General features: G+C 53.7%; 1 protein-coding gene across 5 annotated transcripts in view; it reads left to right on the top strand.

Moving 5' to 3' along the window:
* The window catches only part of ARHGAP26 (Rho GTPase activating protein 26), a 149217-nt gene that overhangs the window by 90442 nt on the left and 37749 nt on the right, over window positions 1–21026 (top strand). For all 5 annotated transcript variants that reach the window (XR_012589553.1, XR_012589554.1, XM_074604573.1 and 2 more), the window contains exons 18-19: window positions 11151–11310; window positions 19524–19662. Coding sequence is in view for 3 of the 5 variants with exons in the window: in XM_074604573.1 (XP_074460674.1) it covers window positions 11151–11310; window positions 19524–19662 (299 nt within the window). In the remaining 2 variants the exon portion in view is untranslated. The remainder of the gene's footprint in view (window positions 1–11150; window positions 11311–19523; window positions 19663–21026) is intronic.

The raw sequence follows: 21026 nt of genomic DNA, 5'->3' as shown, positions 1-21026 counted from the left end.
TTGAGGGTGGCAGGGCCCTGGCGAGCCCAGAGAGGTGGGGGAGTCTCCGTCTCTGGAGACATTCCAAACCCGCCTGGACGCGTTCCTGTGCCACCTGCTCTGGGTGACCCTGCTCTGGCAGGGCGTTGGACTGGGTGATCTCCAGAGGTCCCTGCCAGCCCCTGCCAGTCTGTGATTCCTGTTCCTGCCTGGGCACAGCCAGCGGTGGTGGCCATGCAGTGGGGTCCCTGCAGATGCAGAACGGGGTTTGGAGGGAGCAGCCAGGGAGGGCAGGCGGAGGGGAAGGTAACGGCTTCGGCAACACCATGCCAGGGACCCCTCCTCGCTCCCGGCCCCGGGAGACCAGCGCGACACATCCTTCAATCTCTCTCCTCCATCGGGTCAGGCCCTCTACAAATTCTGGGTTTTTTTATCACTGGAGACAGGCAGTGGATGAGAGATTGCTCTGCAGATTAGTTTGAAATCTTAGCATGCCAATGTTGCCTGGCTAATTTAATTACAGCCTTTAACTGGAACCACCTGTAGCTCCGTGGAAAGACAAAGGCCGTGAGGTCCGCGGTCCCCTGGCAAGGCTCTCGGGCTCCCCTGCGCTCACACGCCTTCCCAGTGGGAATGACAGCTGCATGCACTTGCCCTGATGTCTTCCATGTTTTCTCAGCTTTTGCATTGGGCTCCTGAAGGTAATTCTACCTTTGACGTAGTTTGTTGGGGGGGGTGTTCTTTCAAGCCGGGAGCTTTGCAGAGGGGATGGCGCCTGCCCCAGCCTCCCCCCGCAGAAATCCTGCGCAGGTTCAGGTCCCGCGGAGGCAGAGGCAGCGCTTGGATGTGGTCAGTGGGTACTCAGACCTCCGTGGCTATCGCAGGCGGGCTCTTAGATGGTCTTGATCTGTTTGCAAATGTCCTGCATCCATTTCTCTTCTACTACCACAAAATAATCCATTGGATTATTGGTAACGTGCCAGTAGTTCGGTTCCTTCCTCCTCCTCCAGGTTGGAGTGCATTACACCAGACACACAGCGGCAGCGCAGCCAGTGCCGTCCCGAGCTGCGTGTGCAATTAGCAGCTGGAGTGATGATGTGAACACATTCCCTTGTTTTCCTGCTATTTTCTCCACTCAAGACTTGCAGTGAGGGGATCCTCTCTCACCGCCGAAGCCCGTTGGCAGGAGGCAGCCCGTGCTGGAGGAGCAGCTCGGGGGATGCAGCGGGTCCTTACGAATTGTCCGCATGCCAGAGCCGGAGGTGCCAAAGCCTCGTGGGGCAGCAGCACCTTTGGTTTCCCCTGCCCTTGCCTCATCTCTCCCTCGCGTGCTTTGCTGGAGGAGCTGGTGGCGGGCTCAGCAGGTACTTGGTGGGGGCACGGTGTCGATGGGGATATGCACCTCCCCGGGGACGCGGCCCGGGAATGCCGGGCACACTGTGCAGTGCACGAGGCTGGGCACATGCCCTCCCCCTGCGAGCTCTGGCTCCCTCTTACTCTTCTGGTTTTGTTTTTAATACGAGATTCTGCAGAATTTAAAAAAAAGAGACACAAAAACCCCAGTAGGTGTTTGCTCTGGTTTTTGGGCTTGGCTTCCTGTAATGTGTAAATTAGCAAAAGGTTTTGTTCTACTTTTGCAAGTGAACTTTTAACCTCCTTAGCCTGGATTGTCCATAGTTTAGCTGTTTGCATGTTCTGGTAGCTTTTGCCTCCATGCTTCTCCAAACAGTCCCCATATTTTCTGAAAGCTCCCCAGTTTCTAGCTGGAGCAGAATGCACTTCAGAGGCTGCAGCATCTCTTATCAGACTCTTCGCAACTCTTGTATCTTCATCACGCGTAGGAGTCATCTCTCTAGATATGATAACGGTATCTTAAATTAGGTTAAAGCTTGCATCACCAGCACCGGCAAGGCCAATCAGTTAGGAGCACGTCCTGTGGAGTGTGCGGGGTTTGCTGGGGAGTTTCTGTGGTTGAACATCTCCACTGAGCTTATGCCGGACAGCCGGCATCTCCAGGAGAAGCACCAGGACTTTTCTATTACCCAAGCGGGAATTCTTCTGGGCTTGTGTTTGAACTTCATGTTGTTGGATGGAGGTTGTTGATGGCACACAATTATCTGGATTCTTGTTAATTGTTTATCACAGTGAAACTGAAGCTCTGTATAGAAACTGATTGAATCTAGAGTGAGCAAAAGATTTCCAATAAGAGCTGGCATCTCTCCCTGGTTGTGTCTCCTCGGTCCCCGCAGACAGAGTGGGACCTAGACGTTTTAATGAGAGCTTCTCTGGATTGCTCTTTGTGCTGAACAGACCCAGTACTAAACCAAATTCAATTACATAGATTTTAGTCAAATCTTTTTCAACAGAAGAAAGGAGAATAAAAGTCACCAGTGTCAAGATGTCTTTGAGCTGCGGTTTTCTGCGGGATGCTGGGAGTGATCCCCAGCCCAAGCTGGACTTGTCCCTTCTGTCCATCTTCAGCTGACTAAACCACAGGTCTAGTCCTGATCTAGACTTTTTGTGACTCCATTCCAACTTAGGAGGTGATTCTGCCCCTCTGAATCTGGGGAGACCCCCCTGCAGTGCTGCCTCCAGCTCTGGGGCACCAACAGCAGAAGGACACGGAGCTGTTGGAGCGGGGCCAGAGGAGGCCCCGGAGATGCTGGGAGGGCTGGAGCCCCTCTGCTGTGAGGACAGGCTGAGAGAGCTGGGGGGGTTCAGCCTGGAGAAGAGAAGGCTCCGGGGAGACCTTGGAGCCCCTTCCAGTCCCTAAAGGGGCTCCAGGAAAGATGGGGACAAACTTTTTAGCAGGGCCTGTTGTGGTAGGACAAGGGTAGTGGTTTTACACTGAAAGAGGGGAGATTTAGATGAGATCTCAGGAAGAAATTCTTTGCTGTGAGGGCAGAGAGCCCCTGGCCCAGGTTGCCCAGAGAAGCTGTGGCTGCCCCATCCCTGGAGGGGTTCAAGGCCAGGTTGGACGGGGCTTGGAGCAACCTGGTGTGGTGGGAGGTGTCCCTGCCCAGGGCAGGGGGTGGCACTGGGTGGGCTTTAAGGTCCCTTCCAACCCAAACCATTCTGTGATTCCTTGATTTTTAAAAAAATCTTCTGCTATTGCGTGTGAAAGGGGCACCTAGAGGAAAGTGGGGCAGAGGGTCTGAAATGCACCGTTTGTGCTGGGAGGGCCAGGAGGCTCTTGGGAGCTGCTGGTGGAGCAAAACCAAATGCTACCACAGCTTCCATGTAGAAGATCCCTGGTGATGCTGGCACCCTCATAGGGGAAGGAGCTGGTTTGCGTAGGACGTTCTCTGGCTCGGTGGTGATGCCCTGCGTACTAGGGTGAGCTGAGGGAGCCCGTCCTGCTTTCCATGGGCTTTACGTGTGCATGTACGTATGAATGAGTGTGGGGCATGGGACTCTGGAGGTGCGTTTCTTGGCTCCTGCTCCCTTGATTGAAGTCACACCATGGAGACTGGTGGCCGTTTTCTTACTGCAGTATGAGAGCATTGGCGATTGCTGTTTTCAGTGGAAAACCCGCCTGCGCAGCGGGGTTTGCTGGGGAGCGGGGCTGGCAGCATGCACGGGACGGCTGTGGCTGTCACTAATGGGCAAAATAACTATTATTTTTGTAAAGGGGAAAGATGTAATTGAGTGTAGCAGGCTGAAGTTGTAACTGAATGCTGGGCTTGCACACGTACGGCCAAAATTCAGGGAAGAAGCGCAAGGCTGGGGTGTGGGAATTGCATTCGCCTGGTGTTGTCCTTGGTTGCGTGCTGTGACCGTGACGTTTGCTGGCGTGGCATGGGGGTTTGGCCCCTGTAGGAAAGGGGGCAGGTCCTCTGCGGTGCCTGTCGTGCTTTCCCATGCTGGTCTCAGACAGGGCATCACGGCACAGGGAACAGCCTTTGCAGCCCCGGCACCCCCGTTCCAGCTTCACCCCCAGGGGATGTTTGAGGGTGAAGTCCCCTTTGGCTGGCTGTATTTCTGCAGGGGGAAACCACAGTGACATTTTAACATCAACTTGTGGCTTTCACCAGGGCATCAGTGGAAACGCGCGGTGCTGCTGATGCCATGCCGAGGCGTGGGGGACGTGCCACCCCCGTGGTGGTCACACTGGCCACAGCCTGGGGCTGGGGCTTGGCGAGCAGGTTTGGGATCCCCCTGAGATCTCGCACAAAGCTGAGCTTGCCCAAGGCCAGAGGTGATGGCTTTGGAAACCCAGGCGACTTGGTCTGGGGAGCCTGAATCAGAGGAGCGATGCAGCACCATATGTGTTTTCCTTGCAAGTCACAGCACGCAGGGTATTCACGCTGATTAGGCTTACCGATACTGAACTGCACATTTGGCCTCTGCATCTGTTCAGTGCGATATGAGCATGGTTGTTGGTTTGTTTTTTTTTTTTTTTTTTCCCTGGGAGTGAACCCAAGAATCCAGCTGTGGCCAGATTCACCCGGGAGAAAAAGAGAGTCTTGTTGGAGCAAGTCAAAGCGCCCAGAAATGGTGCAGGCGCGTGTCTCGTCCCAGCTGAGCAGGGAAACCTGAGAGCAATGCGACTGCTCGCTGAAAACCCCTTTAATTCTCGACATTGCATCTAAAGGTTTTGTCAACCGCGCTCAGAAAGTTTCTCCTTGTCTTCGCTGGGAGGTTTTGCATTTCCCTGGTGATCTGTCCTCCTTTCGGCTCCGCTGGCCTCCATCTGCATTCCTCAGCGCTTGGCTCTCCCCGCCAAGAGCTGTAGGAGTTGCGATGCTGCGCGTCCCCGCAGCAGCCTGGGCTGCGCATGGCGGTGTTTCGCCCGTGCTCCCGGCCCTGTTCCCGCTGGGGACACGCCGTGTCCAGTCGGCAGCTCCAGGCTCCTTTGGCCCTTGCAGGGCTCCCCTCATCCCCGAGCAGCCCAGAAGAGCACAGGAATACCCCGAGCCCTATTGAACACGGCAGCATCAGTCAGGGTTATGCAGTTTGTGAGGGTATTGCTTCTGCGCCTGCACCCTGACCTGGCAGATGGAGCGGAGCCGGTTGTGCTCCCCGGGTCGCATTCACGGCCACTGGCCACTGCGAATTGCTGTCCCCATCACCTCCTCCCACGCACGTGTGCCTTTTCGGAACCATTACCCAAATGCATGATCGACCAGTTTAGCTACCTGGGACACCGGCTGTTAGTGCTGCAGGTATAATTTGGTTTTTAGTGTGCCACAGCCTTTTTTCATTCTCTTTCTGTGAGGGATGGGTGGCATTTGTGTTTACAAGGGCACTTGATGAAGAATTTCTGTTTCCAGTCTCTTGTTTCTGATATTACAGGAGAGGAGCTTTGGTTTTTAAAAAATCTCCTTTTAGTAACTTGAAATATTTTTGTGATTATTATTTTAAAACCTGAGCTCTTTCTTTCCTGACCCGAGTTTGCTTTTGAGAAGACTCAGCGTTGGGCTTCTCTGGTTGGTGTCCCAGGCACGGCACAGATGCTGGCGCCCTTCAGGCTTCCCAGCACAAGGAGGTGCCCACACACGGCCAGCTTTCCCAAGCTCCCAGCCCTGCGTTGCAGCGCAGCGTTGTACAATGTGCCCACAACCAAGCCCCTGCTGCAGTGCCAGCCGTCGGACGGCGTTCCCGAGGCCCGCAGGGATCCCGCCATGGGATGAGCAATTCCCGGGGAGTCTCAGGGCCACTCTGTCTGGGACATGGCTCCTCTGGCCTCGGGAGAGGGACGAAACCGAGCAGCGGGAGCCCGGCCCTCGCCCGACTCTCCACCTACACGCTCATCAGCTGCAGCCCAATTAAACTCAATAATGTGCAGGGATGACTTGAATGCGCCCAGGAACATTTCCCAGAACTCATTAGATTTCACCCGATAAATACCAGCGACTGTGTGTGCTAGCAGCTGCCTGCTCTCCGGCCGGCAGCGTGCGCCGTCCAAATTCAATGGGTGGAAATGGGGGAGCTGTGGGGCAGGGACAGGGGCTGCGGGGTTTCGCCTGGTGGGAGCCCCACAGCCCGGACGAGCCTCTCTCCGCGCAGGGAGCTTCTCTCTCCGATTCTCTCTGTGAGATGGCAACGGGCTGCTGCTGTGGCCGTGCCGTGGCGTGCCGGCAGGGCTCAGGGCAGCGATTCCCCGTCCCACCTCACTCGCCCCAATGGATGGGACCCATGGACGCCCCTGTCACCCCGTGTGCTGTCTGCAGTCGCCGTGCTTTTTGTCTTCTGTTCATGTCCAGATAATATGTAAGTGTTTTGTTTGTAACATACCACCCAGAGCAGCCTAAATAATTTTGGGGATTGCTAGCCCTCTGCGTGATTGGCTTTTCACATTAAATAGAAGCTCTAATGGTGGTGGCAGACATGAAATATATTTTTACCTGTAGCAATACGAATTAGCTGCATCATTTCCCATCCTATAAGGTCTCGTTAGGCCAGCCAGAACAAGCACTTTGTTTTCAAAGGTTTGTCCCAGGCATGGAAATAGAAACACTCCAGACTTTGCCTTTGTTCCCTTTCAGATGTTTGTTTTCTCAGAGATTTTTCTCTGAATCGGGGGAGATATTTGAGCTAGTAACAGCGCTCTTTGGCTGAGGCTTACAGACGTGTATTTTGGATATAAAACACATACACAAAGTAATTCCAGCCACAGAGAGCAAAAGTCCTGTGGGGAGCAGAGCCCGGTGCCCACACGGCATCCCCTGGTGACGCGGTTGCTGCCCGGTGTGTGGTCCCCAGTGCCCGGCGCGGCTGGGGACACTGGCTCGGAGTGGGGGGATCCACCCAGGTACCAGCACCTACCTGCGGGACCGTGTCTGAGAGTATGAAATAATCCCGCTGATGCCAGTTCACAGCCCAGTTCATACATTTATTGTTCCCCTCAGCTCTCTGCAGTGCCGGCAGCTGCTGCTCAGCCCCCCGCGCTGGGCTGGTGGGAGCTCGGGAGGCGTTACTGGGTGTTACTGGGAGGAGTGGGAGGCGTTACTGGGTGTTACTGGGAGGAGTGGGCAGCTCGCACGTGCTGCACCCCAGCGTCCTCTGCTGCTCCCGCAATACGGGTTTCTTTGTGGGTCGCTGGAGAAGCAAATGAGTTCTTTAATTGGATTTCGATGGAAATAAACAGGAGCTGCTGAGCAGGCTGAAGCAAGTGAAGTCACTGATGGCTGTAGAACAGGAGAGGGCCAGCGCAGCGCTGCCCCAGCCCGCGCACCCCCGGCTCCCCCGCGGCTCTCCTCTGTTACACCACGCTGATCGCAAGCCCGTGCAACAACGAAATATTTACCGTTCCTGTATGCTTTCTCCGCACTGAACCTTGACTACCAATTACTCTGTATTAAATTATGTTTGGTCATGCCGGTGATTATACAGTATCCAGGCAACCCAGGCATAATCTAATTTAACACACAACATGGATTTACTCCGCTCCCCTTCTCCTTTGTTTTTCTGAAAGTGAAGGTAACGTGAGCGGGCGCCCACAGACACCCCCGGGAAACGCGACCTGCCGTTGAGCTGCAGGGACAGCGGTCCCACGGGAGCCGCAGTGCCCGGCCCTGTCTGTCCCCGCGGGTGGCAGGGCTGGGGCTCTGGCTCCTTTGGCCGTTGGCTTGCAGAAGCCAACGCGCCTCTGGGGCTTGCACCAAGTGGGTCGGGTCGCCACGGAATTAAGTCCCTTTGCGGGGCTCGGTGGTGGTGCACAGCAGGTATTCCCCCCCCTCTATCCCATGCTGCCGGCCCCATCTCCCACTGATCCCAGAGACACGTGGGAACCATCATGTGCTGTGAAGAGGAGGAAGAGCCCCGAGTCCAGAAGCCAGGGAGAGCCCGGCATGTTGCGAGCACCAAGCAGGATTTGAGAGGTTGCTCTGCGCCTTTCTCCATCAGTTGTGAGTTCCACCTCCTGCTTGTGCTGGAAGCGACTTCTGCAAAGCGTGGATGGAGAGAGAACTCAAAAAGGACCCATCTAAATTAATATTAGTCCAATTGCTTTCAGAGCGCACCAGGGCCCAGAAAGAAGCAGCGGGTTAAAAGGAAAATGCAGCAAGTACTTGGAAACCTTCTAAAGGGCAGCTCAGGAATGGCACTAACGACGCCTGCCGAAAAGCACCAACATTAAGCACACTTCGGGATGAGAACACCCCATCTTTAGAAACTGTGGCATTATTTTCTAGTATGAAGGATGATGAAGAGGTATAATTTATAGGAAGTTATCATGTGGATAATGGATGTGGAATTTGAAGGATGCGAAAGGTGAATCATGTTTTGTAGCATAGCTTTGGTAACCGAGCGTTGTGAAGCCAGTAGGAAAAGTACCTGGAGTGTGGAGCAGGAGTTCCTGTGCCACCAGACCTGCCCAGCTGCAAAATGGGGCCACGCTTTACAGGTTCACAGCCAACACGGAACAGAGGGGTTCGGTGCCGGCCGTGGCACGGGGGCGAGGGGCAGCGCTCGCGTCTGGGCACGAGGACGTTCCTCGGGCAGAGCCAGGGCTGCGGCTGGTGCTGCAGGACCCTCGCCTGGGTGGGAAGCCATTAATAGTTTGGTCTGAAATAATTAACAGGACCGTGCACAGCTGCCTAGCCGTAATGAGTCGATGACAGTGCAATTTATTAGAGTGATGTATTACATGGTAACGGTAATGAGAAATGGAGGGACCTAATTTTGTAAGACTTAGATCAATTCAGTTGTTTTTTTATAAATGAACATTGTTTTACCAACCACAGAAAATCATTAAAATTATTATTTTATTAGTACTTTTCAAAACTATTTGAATTACAGCTGCATTTTTCAAAATCCAAATAGGAGCACGTGGACGCGTGTCTGAAGTATAGATGTTGTTGCAACGTAAAAAGGTTGTTGGCATTTGTGAATGTCTTGACAGAGAGGTGTGCTGGCGCGGGGGAAGAGGTTTGAGCCCCTGTGGAAGTAGGAGGTTTTTTCCTGTAAGTGAGCAAGTTTTTTTCCTAAGAAAGAATTTTTTTCCTATTGGACTTCTGCCTGTCTCCCCTAAGGAAAGTGTGCTTCGCACCTTCCAGCTCGGTCGGTCGGTCAGGCTGGTGCTGGTGTCGCTGTGTGCTGCGGTGAGGACAGGGAGAGGCTCTGCGCCCCCCCGGGGATGAGGATGGGGATGGGCTGGGTGCAGGCGGTGGGGACAGCGGGGTGGCAGCTCCTCCAGTCGTCGTCTATAACCAGAGCCGTTCTCTGGGGCTGCCCATCGCCCACAGCGCTGCAGTTTACTGACATGGGAGGTTTCTCGGACACTTATGATAAAATATTCAGAGCTTCCTGACAGCGGGAGAAGTTACGGGTAAGAGGGAGGTACCGCAAAGCTCCCAAGGGACTTTTCCAGGACCTCCACACCTTTGAAGTTGTAACCCAAGCCCAGACTTGCTGGAGGTGATGGCTCTGCGTATTATTTGCATTATATGCATTATATGGTGGAGGTGACAGCTCTGCATATTATTATATGCCCCATCCCTGGAGGTGTTCAAGGCCAGGTTGGACGGGGCTTGGAGCAACCTGGTGTGGTGGGAGGTGTCCCTGCCCAGGGCAGGGGGTGGCATTGGGTGGGCTTTAAGGTCCTTTCCAACCCAAACCATTGGTTTTCTGTGGTGTCTCTGGAGAATTCTATGATACTCTCCAGAGACATAACGTGTCCCGGTGTTATGGATCCATAACAAGCATCCAGGCTTCTTGCCTGGGTAGAAATAGGGCTGAAATTGCCGTTGTGGGGAGCTAAGCCAGCAGTCCTGAGCCCCTGAGCACCCCTTGGTGATGAGGTGGTCTGCTGCGTGAGCAGCGCTGTACAGGGGAGAGAAATGAAGAGTTCTTTGCTGGTTTAAGTGAGATTTGGATTAAAAAGGATGGAAAGCATCTTTTTGTTTAAGCCAGGCTTAGGTTACACTGTGCTGAAATAAGCTGAGCATGCACGTAAATGTGCGCTGGGGTGTCTTGGCCCTGAGACAGCAATAAAAGCTCATGGCCATAACTTTTTGGGATGAGTGAGTCTCAGCCTCACTTTGTGCTAGCTTAGTGCATTTGTCCAGGAAAAACAGGAGAGAAAGTAAAGGGAAAAGCCACTTAAAAACCCCTTCAGGCTAAAATAGTGTGATTGCACCGCCTGAAGTCGCCGAGTTTCCTGGTTGAAGAGGTCAGGAGAAAACCACAAGAAAGAGTCGCGGAGACGGGGTGGTGGGGCTTCCACCGCAGGTCCTCGTTGCGTCACCCGCGCACGTGCCGTTGTGTTACTTGTCATTGTGTGACTCCAGCACAGGACTCAGCCGGAGCCCGCAGTACCTGGCGAGGGCGGTCTGTGCCTCAACCAGGCGTTTGCCACAGAGCAGCCAACCCCCGGGTGCCCCGGCACTCGCAGTCGGACACGGCCCTGGGACCTCCGGGCTGCATCCCCCATGTCAGCCTCCCGTTTGGCGCTGAGCCAGGGCAGAGAATGTGACCCAGGAGGGCTCCTGATGCTTTGCACCACTAAGGGTCCAGGGGCTGGACCAGAGCTACTCCAGAGTAACCCCCCCAAACGCACGTTGGTGCCGGGGCCTTGGCACAGGCTGATGCACTTTGCTGAACTGATGTGCTCCCGCTGGGCTGCGATACTTGCCAACATAAAAATAGCTGGAGATGACAGGGAGGAAGGCTGGAGTGTTGGTGGGTCCCCGGGAGAGCCGGTGTCCCTGTGGGGTGGATTCCTCGGTGGGGCGGAGAAGGGATAAAGCCCCACCTTCCCTTTCCAGCCTGTTTTGGTTTGGCTGGATGGGGCTGACCTCTGGTGCAGGCAAGAGCTTAAATGGGCGAGAAGGAATTGGATTTTGGAACATATTAGGTCACTCATTCAGTTGGAGAGCAGCGTGTGTCAGAGGTCCAACAATTTGTTTTTAGAAGGGTTTTAAGCATTAATGATTCAAGATGTTTTCCTGGGAGTGGTTTGCAACATGAGACTCGGTGGCCGGCATAGCGTCGGGGTTTTGTGGGATTAGTCAATTCACTGAGGCTGAAAGGTCTCTAGTAACACAATGGTTAAATTTGTACTTTTCCACATGGCTGAGCCTTCAAGGAGCTCACCAGGAGTGTAAAAAATGTAAACAGCGTTGTAAGCTTTGTGCCAGCCATGAGGCAGGGAGGGGGTTTCCGTGCCGATTAGTTCTATCACCTACTTTTTTTTTTCTTTCTTTTTTTTTTTTTTTTTCTTTTTCTAGAGTTGCAAATAATCACAAGCAGAACCTGATGACTGTTGCTAATCTGGGCGTGGTATTTGGGCCGACGCTGCTTCGACCTCAAGAGGAAACAGTCGCTGCCATTATGGACATCAAATTTCAGAACATTGTGATTGAAATTTTAATAGAAAACCATGAGAAGGTAATGGCTTCACTTGCTTCTTTCAGTGCAATTAATTTATGAAAATGAATTTGTCTCTCTTTACAAACTGCAGCCCCCGCTCCCAGGGCCCTCTCCTCGTTCCCCGTGGCCAGTGGCACTGGTTTTGCTGCAGACGGTGGGTTGTGCTGGGGAGGTCAGCAGCTGGTACCCCCAGGTGTTCCCACCAGCGGTGGCCAGGGTGTAGGATATGGTGCAGAGCTAGTACCTTCCAGATATTTCCACCAGTGACGGTCGGGACTCGGGATATGGCATAGAAGCTTCAAAACTGTCGGTTCTTGGGCTATAGTTGTGTAACCAACACTGCTGGTTACCAGCCTCTCAGTGTGAGTCAGCGTGTTCTGTGTCTCCATTACAGAAATCCCCCTTTTTTTCCCTTTTTCGTTGTTTAATAGGAATTTGTCCTTAGTTTCAAGAGAGGTGAACGCTAAAAGAAACTAGTGCGAGATGCACGCCTAGGCTGGCTTCCTGCTTTTCTGACTAAATCCATGTTTATTCAAGCACTGGCTTTATCCACAACGTTGATCTCCAAAATTATGATGCATTTGTGTTTGCGGGCCGTAAGGATGCTCGTGTCTGTCAGCGGCGCGGTGGTGGCTCGGTGGGGCCACGGCGCTGGCTGTCCCTCCCGGCCAGCCGCGTGGGGTGGCTACATGCAAATAGCAGCACTAAAAAATGCCATTTTCTTCTTAATTCAAGCAGTTCCCTGTTTACGATCTTTTGTTTGTCTAGTTTTGGTTGGAAAGAAATAAGTAATTTGTGAATTCAGGCTGCGAAGAACGAAGTAGCGGGAAGGTTGTCCCTGGCTGGGGCTGCCGGGGCAGGGTGGCATCGCGGCTCCGGTGTGGGGTTTTTCTTGTAGATACCTTGAACATAAAGGGTTTCTTGCAGATTAAGGTGATGGCTGAGCCGCTGGTATGCGCAGTGTGGGCAGCGGTGCCGTGGGGCTGCAGAGGGGCATCAAAAGCACAGCCCATGGGAATGGGGAGACAGAGCCCACAGTTGTATGTTCTTGGAGAAATTGCTTCCATGGCCACCTAAAGGCCATGGTGTTTATTTAGGATAGAGGAGCTATTTTATTCTCCTGCGCATGGACTGTAATGGCAATGATGGCTTAATTACGAGCTGCTGTGCAGAGGGGCGTGCGAGCAGCGGTGATGAACCTGCGGTGGTGGGCGAAGCCCGGCTCCCCCAACCCCGGTCCTGCACGGAGGAACCAGCACAAGTCCTCGTGTCAGCCCTCGTCAGTCACCTCCGCCCGTCTGTCATCGATCCGTTGGGACAGAGGAGCATTTACCGCCTCTCCCTGGCTCTCGGTGGAGATGAGCTCCTTGGCTGTGTCGCCCACGTTGCGAGCAGCACAGTGTCGCTACGAGCGTGTTTTATCTCCCTTCCCCTCGCTCTGCTTTATGGAGCCCTTCCCTCGCGGGCCCTTACAGAAACACATCTTTAGACATTGATTTTTATGTTTTTTTTCTGCCTGAACCGAGCCTCTTGCTGTGCCAGCCGAGCCGTCCATCAGCTGGCATCTGTGAAGGAATCGATGTGAGACTTCTGCAATGATCGCGCCTGGGAGGGCTGCAGGGCCTGTCTGCGCCCACTGGCCAAATTACAGCTCCTGCCCCAGGGGGTCCCTGATGGTTCCCCCTCCTTAGAAGTAATTTATGGCACCGGCAGAAGGGTGAATCTGCAAGTTGGTTGCATATATTTGTCACCAGTTAGTTCTGCGGGTGGGTGTACCTGCGCGGGTGCTGGGGTGCAGCGAGGGCTGGAGGTGCCGGTGCCGAGCTGGGGCTCGCAGGACTTGCAGGGCTCGCGGGGATGGGGACGGCTGTGGCTGCCACTTCCCAGACGGATGTTGCGAGCTAAACGCCCGTGAGCCCCCGTCCCCATTTCTCCAGGGCTCTGGGGAAAAGATCCTGGGAAGGAGGGGGATAGGCGGAGGTACCTTCAGGAGAGGAAAATCTCCTAAATGCAGTTAGTGCCACTTCAGCTCCCGCTTTAGGACTGTTTTCATTTCAGTGTATTTCTTAATTTGAATTGATTTGAGCTCGTTGAAGGCTCCCCGCAGGAGCTGCCGTGGGTGATTAGCAATATGCAAGTTGCCTGCGCTTCTGCTGCTGGTGCTTTATATTGTTTTACACCGGTGACTCACAGACACTGTTTATGATTAAGTACATTCGCAGGGAAAATGTAATTGATTTGAATGGTTCCTGGCAATCAGCAACTGTCTGGTATTACATTGTATTTCCCCCAGGTAAGTGGAACGCCTCTCCCGTCAAAATTACTGTTGTCATTGTGTAACCAAAAAAAAACCAACAAACCAACCGGGCTTGGTGGCTTGGTGATAACATCTCTTGGTCTGAATAAGTGCTGGCAGCGTGTTTACCCCGCCATTTCAGTAGGTTTATCTGATTGCCTGGGCAGTGGGGAGGGTTTCGGGGTGGGTAGTCAGCGTTCCCCGCTTGCCTGCCTGCATTTGCTGTCACCCCACCTGAGACTGGGCTCATCTTTCACCTCAGATTATCCCTGGGAAAAAAAACATTCGTCCTGAAATCGTACGTTTCAGAGGAGGATGCTGCAGGTTACGGTGCGGGTCGCCCGGTGTCTTCACTGGTTACCGCGAGCTCGTGCCGCCTTCGGCGGTGCCGCTGGGTTGTCCTGTGCCCTGTGCGTGTGGCGCTTCCCGTGTGCCATGGGAGCCATGTGAGCTTGGAATCGTAGTCGGCAAAACAGAAACAGAAACAACAGACTTTCTGAAGGTTCCCGGAACGGCTGGTAAATTATGGTTTGCTCTTTGTTGCCAGAGCGTCCGACACAGACCATTAAACCCTGTCTGTAATCCAAAAAGTTAAATCGTTCCTGGAGATGTAACAGGTTTCCAGGTCTTGGATCTGAATTGTTTGTTGTACTCGCAATAGCAGCAATAAACTCTGAGACGGTTTTTAAAGCTTCTCAGACACGTTCTCCTCGAGAAGGTCCCTGCGCATCGAGGTACCGCAGCCCTTGCGTTTGTCTCTGTGATTGCAGCTGCCACCGGGAACTGCTGCACTGTGGTGGTCTCCCACAGGTTGTACCCACACCGGGTCTTCTGGAAATGTGGGATAGCGTTGGAATCAGAGTAGGATCAGGGCCTGGGGAGAAGGGGACGATGGCTCCATTCGCCTGCCAGATATTGCAGTGCAGCAAACAGGAACCCTGAAAGAGCCGAGCAGGAGCAGCGTGCTCTGCCCAACGCTACCCAACCAACCAGCAGAATGTCAAACTGCTGCTTAACAAGATTTATCCGTTAGCAATTCTCGGCCTTTTCTGTGTGTGTTTGTGAATCCAATACATTAAGGGAATGTGTTATAAAATATATCCTGATTATATATAATTAAATGGATAAAATGATTATTCTTCTATGGCTCTGGATGTTGCCGTGACAGGCAAACCAAGAGCGCACCCTGTACAAACGAAAATAAGGATGCTGTGTGGTATGTCTGGTTACTCAAGCGCTTGCTATTTAACACCCTACTTCTGATTTAAAAATTAAATGTTAGCCAAAAGTAATATTGAAATACTATTGCATCTGACAATTGCAGATGCCCATCCATGTTCTTTTCCAAAGCTTAAATTTTTATAGCTCTCTGGAAAAGGCCATTGTTCTGAGGTGTTACAAAATTAAGAGATCGATTTACTGTCTTGATGATGTTCCCTCCAGACAAAAGCTTGACCAGGTGAAATGTTAATGCAGCCAGTAGTGATGACAAATGGGAGACTAGTTTATGCAGGGAATTACACAGACCCCAACACTAACCTCAGCAAATGCTAAAGCCTAATACTGAAGTGAAGGCCCTCAGCACCTTGTCTTCGTTTTATTCTTTTCTTTAATTACCTGAAATGTTTAGTGATGCTGTTGGTAGTTTTAGCCGTGTATAAGACTTAGTACCGCTGGTATTTTGAAAGTCACAGCAGGTTCTTATTCCTCGAGTTCCCTGAGCGAGCCCAGACACAGCTTTGTGCACAGGGATACACCAGGCTGTTGGCCGGAGCAGAGACCTGGGGCTGGACCCCCACGTGCAGTTGTGTCGTGTCCCTCTGCTTGGGCAGGGGACCCAGCCCGCCTGGTTTTCACCTTTCTGGTAATAAAATGGGTGTAATGGGGTAATTAATACCAAGCACAAGGCGATCCTGCAGTGCGTGCCGGGGTGCGGGGAGGGAAGGAGGGCTGTGACGGAGGGGGCACCATCCCCGGCCCCACCAGCACCCCCGGCTGTGCGGAGCGATTCCTCCGACCCCAGGGAGAGGGGGTGCCTTATCCCTCCCCTCGCCCAGAGCAGCATTTGGAGCTGGGCAGACGGCGCTGGGATGGGGCCGCGGTCTCTCTGGAAGAGGTGCAGGGTAAAAGATGTGGCAGCACCTGGATGGGTTTTTTTCAGAGGTGGGAGAGGGATTTAAAAAAGCCTTTTAACTAATGGGAGAGGAGGTGCTGCTGGGTCTTTGCTGTTTTTCAGGCAGGGAGAAGGTGGTATGGAGCAGCAGAATTGCTGCTTGCATCAGGCTGAAGGAGCGAGCGAGCGACATGGTAGGGCTGTAAATGTGATTTATGAATCCTGGCTGCTCCTCTCCCACTCCGGCTATTAAACTGTCTCTCTCTCCCTGTTAATTGGACTCTGTGACTGGGAGAGCTATACAACAGGTTTGCGCAGTGAGGAGCACGTCTCGGCTATTCTTGTTAAATTAAAAAATGAAACAAACCTGAGAAACTTTCCTGTGAAGAGGAGGAGGGGTTTTGTGCAGGCGATGTCTGAGCTGAGGGAGATGGAGTAGGAGGTTTTGGTCCAGCAGTGCTGGTTTCTTTCGCTGCTGAACAGATCTGTGCCGTTTCCCTGTAGACAATAATGGCAAAGCCGCATCTACAGTGAGCTATTTGTCTTACAGGTCTTGGGGTCTCTCCTTAGACCTTCGAAATCGGCGTTGTGCTTTTTTAAATGGAGCTGTTAATTGACTTTTCTCCATTGTGAGCTGCTAAATTTAGCCTGTGTGCTTTGTGCGACTCAGAGGTGGTGGAGAGAGCGGCTTTTAATAGCCCTGCCTCCGCCTCCACATGGCTTCTGCTCCCCCTCTCCACCCGCAGCTCCGTGGAGATGCCATGGCGGCTTGGGATGCTGAGGAGATCAGTGGGTGAAGAGCTCTCCGGGAAGGGCTGCACTGGAACTCCATAACGCATCCGTGGGTTTTGCAGCGTGCCCAGCTCTGCACAGCGTCAGCTGCTCCCATGGTCAGGGACTGGGCATGCTGGTGGGGTGATGGAGGGGCTGTTGTGGTGCTGGGGGGTACTGGTGGGATGCTGGGGAGGGCTGGTGGGGTGATGGAGAGGCTGTTGGGGTGCTGGGGGGTACTGGTGGGATGCTGGGGAGGGCTGGTGGGCTGCAGGGAGTGGGGTGCAGCAGCTGTGCAAGGGGCTGGGGAGGGGCTGGCCCCCAAACTTCCATGGGGAGCCTGGGAAACAGCCGCTTTGGAGGTGGGAACAGCCTTCCCCAGCACCCCAACAGCCCTCACAGCACCCCACCAATCCTTCCAGCACCCCAACAACTGTCCCAGCACCCCAACAGCCCTCCTCAGCACCCCAGCAACCCTTCCCACACCCCAACAACCCTCCCCAGCACCCTGACACCCCTCACAGCACCCCAGCAATCCTCCCAGCATGACAACAACCCTTCCTGCACCTCAATAGTCCTCCCAGCACCCCAACAGCCCTCCTCAGCACCCCAACAACCCTTCCCACACCCCACCAGCCCTCCCCAGCACAGGCGCCGTGCTCAGCCCATCTGGTGGGTCGTGGTTCGAAGGGCTGTTCGTAGCACGCTGCTCGCCACACCGAACCATGGCCCTGCTGCCCACGCTGCGGGGGCCCGGCCCGTCTGCGGGGACCTGCGCTGTGAGCCCCCCGCTCTGCATCCCGTGCCTCCCGCACATCCCCCGGCCTCCGCCAGCGCGGCCCAAGACCGTGCACAGGGGTGCAGGGTGGACCAGCTGCGGTGGGGGTATTTGGGCTGATTGGGCTTTTTAACAGGAATGCAGAGTTGGTTACGGTAAGTTGGAGTGCGCAAGATCTCAGGGGCTGAAGCTTTTCAGTAAAATTGTTTCATAGCGATGTTCCAGCTGCATTTAAAAATGTGGCCTCCTTATAAGCTGAGGCTGATTTTAGTCACTGAGTTCCTAATTTAAGAGCATATATATCTTCTCTTATTAAAGACCCAAAAAAAAAGGAAACGAAAACCTGGAAGTTTATTTTGAAGTGTGCTGTGGGAAATCATTGCATAAAATGCAATTCATAAATCAATACTTTTATCTTGCTTGATTTGTATATTTCATTATATTTCCCAAGTAGAATTTACTATTGAAAAGCAATTTGAAAGCAAGAGCATGTTAAAGCAGCCGTGGTGGTGCTGGGGATGGGGAACGCAGCCCTGGGCAGGCAAGGTGCCCTGGTACCAATTTTGGCCCCCCCGTAGTGAGGATCCTGCCCCAGAGAAGCTGCATTTAGCAGGCAGAGCAGGGGGCTCACGGCAGGGATCCCCGCAGCCGGGACTGGCCCCTGAAGCATGTGCAGCTGTGTTGTGTTTTAGCATGGTGAGCAATGCGCTGCGAACAGCCCTCCGAACCGGGATGGGGGGTGCTAGAGGGGATGGTGGGGTGCTGGCGTAGACTGGTAGACTGTTGGGGTGCAGGGAGCAGGGTGCAGCAGCCATGCAAGGGGCTGGGGAGCTGCTGGTCCCCAAACCCCTGTAGGGAGCCTGGGAAACAGCGGCTCTGGAGGTGGGAACAGGGGTGAAAATGAGCAGTGCTGCATGCAGAGAGCACGGCTTGGGCTGCTGCTCCCTCCGCTCTCCCATAAGCCCGGGAGGAATGTGTGAATGACTTGGTGAGCTCTCTGGGAAGGGCTGCAGTGGGACTCTGTAGTCCCTCCGTGGGTGTCGCGGTGTGCCCGGCTCTGCACATCAGAGCCACGCGCTGCGGGGCCGGGCCGTGGGCGCAGGAGCTGGCGGCAGTGATTCTCCCCCGCTGCCTGCGCCTCCCCCCAACGCGGGCTCGGACGCCAGACCTGAGCCTGGGCAGCGAGTCCCTACAGATAGAAAGGTTGGGGCACGATGCCCTTAGCTGCGAGGTGTTTGATTCATTGAGAACAGTTCGTTAGCTCCTCTCCGAGGGCTTAAGGACTGCCCTTCCTACCTGCCTCTTCCTGCTTTGGGGGAGAGATGTGACATTACAATTTTTGGCTAACGCATCTTGGCTTTTTCGCATTTATTTGTGGAAACGGGCATGGAGGGTTTATGTGTGTGTGTGTGTGTAAGGATTTTGTTGTTATTACACGAAACAAACCAATTAACCGCTGGCAGCCGCTCCCGCGAGCTGGCAGGCAGCACTTGATGGCTTTCTGCAGGGCAAAGCTGTCCGTGAGCAGCGGTGAAGGCTGCAGGCTCCGGAGGGGTCCCCCGGCCCTGCCACTGCAGCAACTGCCTCTGAAATACGGTTTTCCTGTCGGCAACCCCCGGCAGCGCCGGTCGGCTCTCTGGCAGGACAGGTAGAGCAGAGAAAGACACGGAGGGATGGTGTTTAATATACTGTAGCGAAGGGAGACCTTGGGAGAGCTGGTCTTGAGGCAACACTGATGTTGTCTGAGCCTGGGGGTCCAGAAAAGGAAGAGTAAATAACCAAAAATCAGCAACAAACGAAGCTGCTGCTCTTTAGGTTTGTGCAGTTTTAAAATTCCATTGAGAAAAATGCGATTACTCAGTTTGCTGATGGCTGTGGCTGGACATGGCGAAGGCTCTCCCAAGCTGGTGGCCTTTGGTGGGTGTGAGGGCTGGGCTGTGGGGGGGCATACGGGGGGACATGCTGGTTTCCCTTCCCCAGGGGACTCTCACCATCACCTGCTGGGGCACCCCATACCCTTGAAAACTCAGCAGAGTGCCCAAGTATCGAGGTTCTTCACATCTTTCAACACGCATCTTGGGTGAGGAACAGGGAAAAGGAGCGCAGGCAGGGTAGGAATGTGGAATTTAGGAAATTGGACTCAAAATGTTGCCTTGTTGAATGCGTGTCTTCCTCAGACACTGCTCTGTGGAGCGGTGCAGACCAGGCAGGTAGGCAGCTCTTCTGTTCAGAGGGGTGATGCTAAAGCGCAACTTGTTTATTATTTTTAACAGATATTTAACACGGTGCCAGAGACTCCGCCATTGAACTCGCAGCTGCTGTTATCTCGCAAGAAGAGCATGGACTCGAAGCCTCCCTCCTGCAGCGAGAGACCCCTGACGCTCTTTCACACGCCGCAGCCCAACGAGAAGCGTAAGTGTGCTGAGCCACGGCTCCTGACAAAGTTTTTGCCCTAATTGTGACTAACGGATTGTAATTCCCATGCCATTCCCGTGCAGTTTGACTGGTGTCAGTGGAAGAGACGATTTCCCTAACAGGCTTCAGTTTCCCCTGCTGTCACGCTGGTGGGGAGCGTGAAGATTCCCTGGCATCCCAGCCCTGGACCAGGGGCTTGGATCGAGGCTGCCTTAGCACAGTATAAAGTGTTGCTGTGCCCTCCCCACCTGGCGGGCCCCTGCACAGTCCCCTTCTCATGTTCCCGGAGCCCCCTCCTCCCCGTCACCGGCTCCCGCACGCGGGGCACAGCACATGCGGCAAGGGTGGACACCCCCCGGCGTCTCCAAATGGCGACCCTTTTTGGGTGCCCGCAGGCACTTTGCCTTTTACAGGCATGAAAACTCGGCCAGGAGGTCCTGCGTTTTTCTGAGGATTATGTCCCATGACAGTTGGAAAATGTTGAAAGATCATCTTTCCATTTCTGTCACTAATTGATGCGCCAGATATTTAGGTGAGAGGGTCGGTGCCCCATCCCTGCTTATGGAGTGGCAGAAATGTCTCTGCTGGCTGTGTCTTCACGTTACAGCGTAAGCCCAATGCCCAGCTCTGCCCTTCTCCTGGCCACGCGCTCCCAGCCCTTTCCTTGGGCTGTGCCGGGGAATGGCCGCTTGCACAAACTGCCCCAGTTTGCTCAGAAAGCAGCAGAGTGACCTGGTGAGCAGAGCAAGTGACACGGGGGGCGAGGAGCGGGGCGAGGCTGGAGTTATCCCGTCTGCCCAGGACTTAAAGCTGCCGGGTGGATGGAGTGGCTGCCGTGAACTTTGCTGACTCTCAAAACACGTGGGCTTCTCGGCCTCTGATTGAGTTACTGTTAATTACCAGGCACTCTCATTTCGGGGGATGTCATGACGATACACGTGGGTTTAAGGAAGCAGTGGTAGCACCAAAGCGTGCTCTGGAAATAGCGTATTACTCAGCCCTCGGTGGAGCCTCAAATATCAAAAGCTGCTTTTGAAAAATTTCAGCCTAAGTAATTTATTTGGTGCTAACTAAGCAGTTGCTTCTTAGACTCTAGAGTCACCCGGCTGCCAGAGCCTTCGCGTACCATCCTCCCCTTGCCTGGAAAAGGAACTGAGTTCATTTATTTATTCCTGCATTTATTTATTCTCACACAAAGCAATGTTTTCTCAATTTTCCTCCTGACAGCTTGTAGTCTCCTGTGTGGAGCCACAACCATTTTATTTGGTGTTTGCTGTCCCTGCTGCATGCGTCGGTTGAGCAATAATGTGAGGTTTCTTTTCTTACTGTTCTGGGGACGGACCAAGGCTCTAAGTCAGGCT

The sequence above is a fragment of the Larus michahellis genome, chromosome 11 (assembly GCF_964199755.1).
Source record: "Larus michahellis chromosome 11, bLarMic1.1, whole genome shotgun sequence".
Lineage (NCBI taxonomy): Eukaryota > Metazoa > Chordata > Aves > Charadriiformes > Laridae > Larus > Larus michahellis.
The sequence above is the reverse complement of the archived record's forward strand: the minus strand, read 5'-3'. Positions and strand labels throughout refer to the sequence as shown.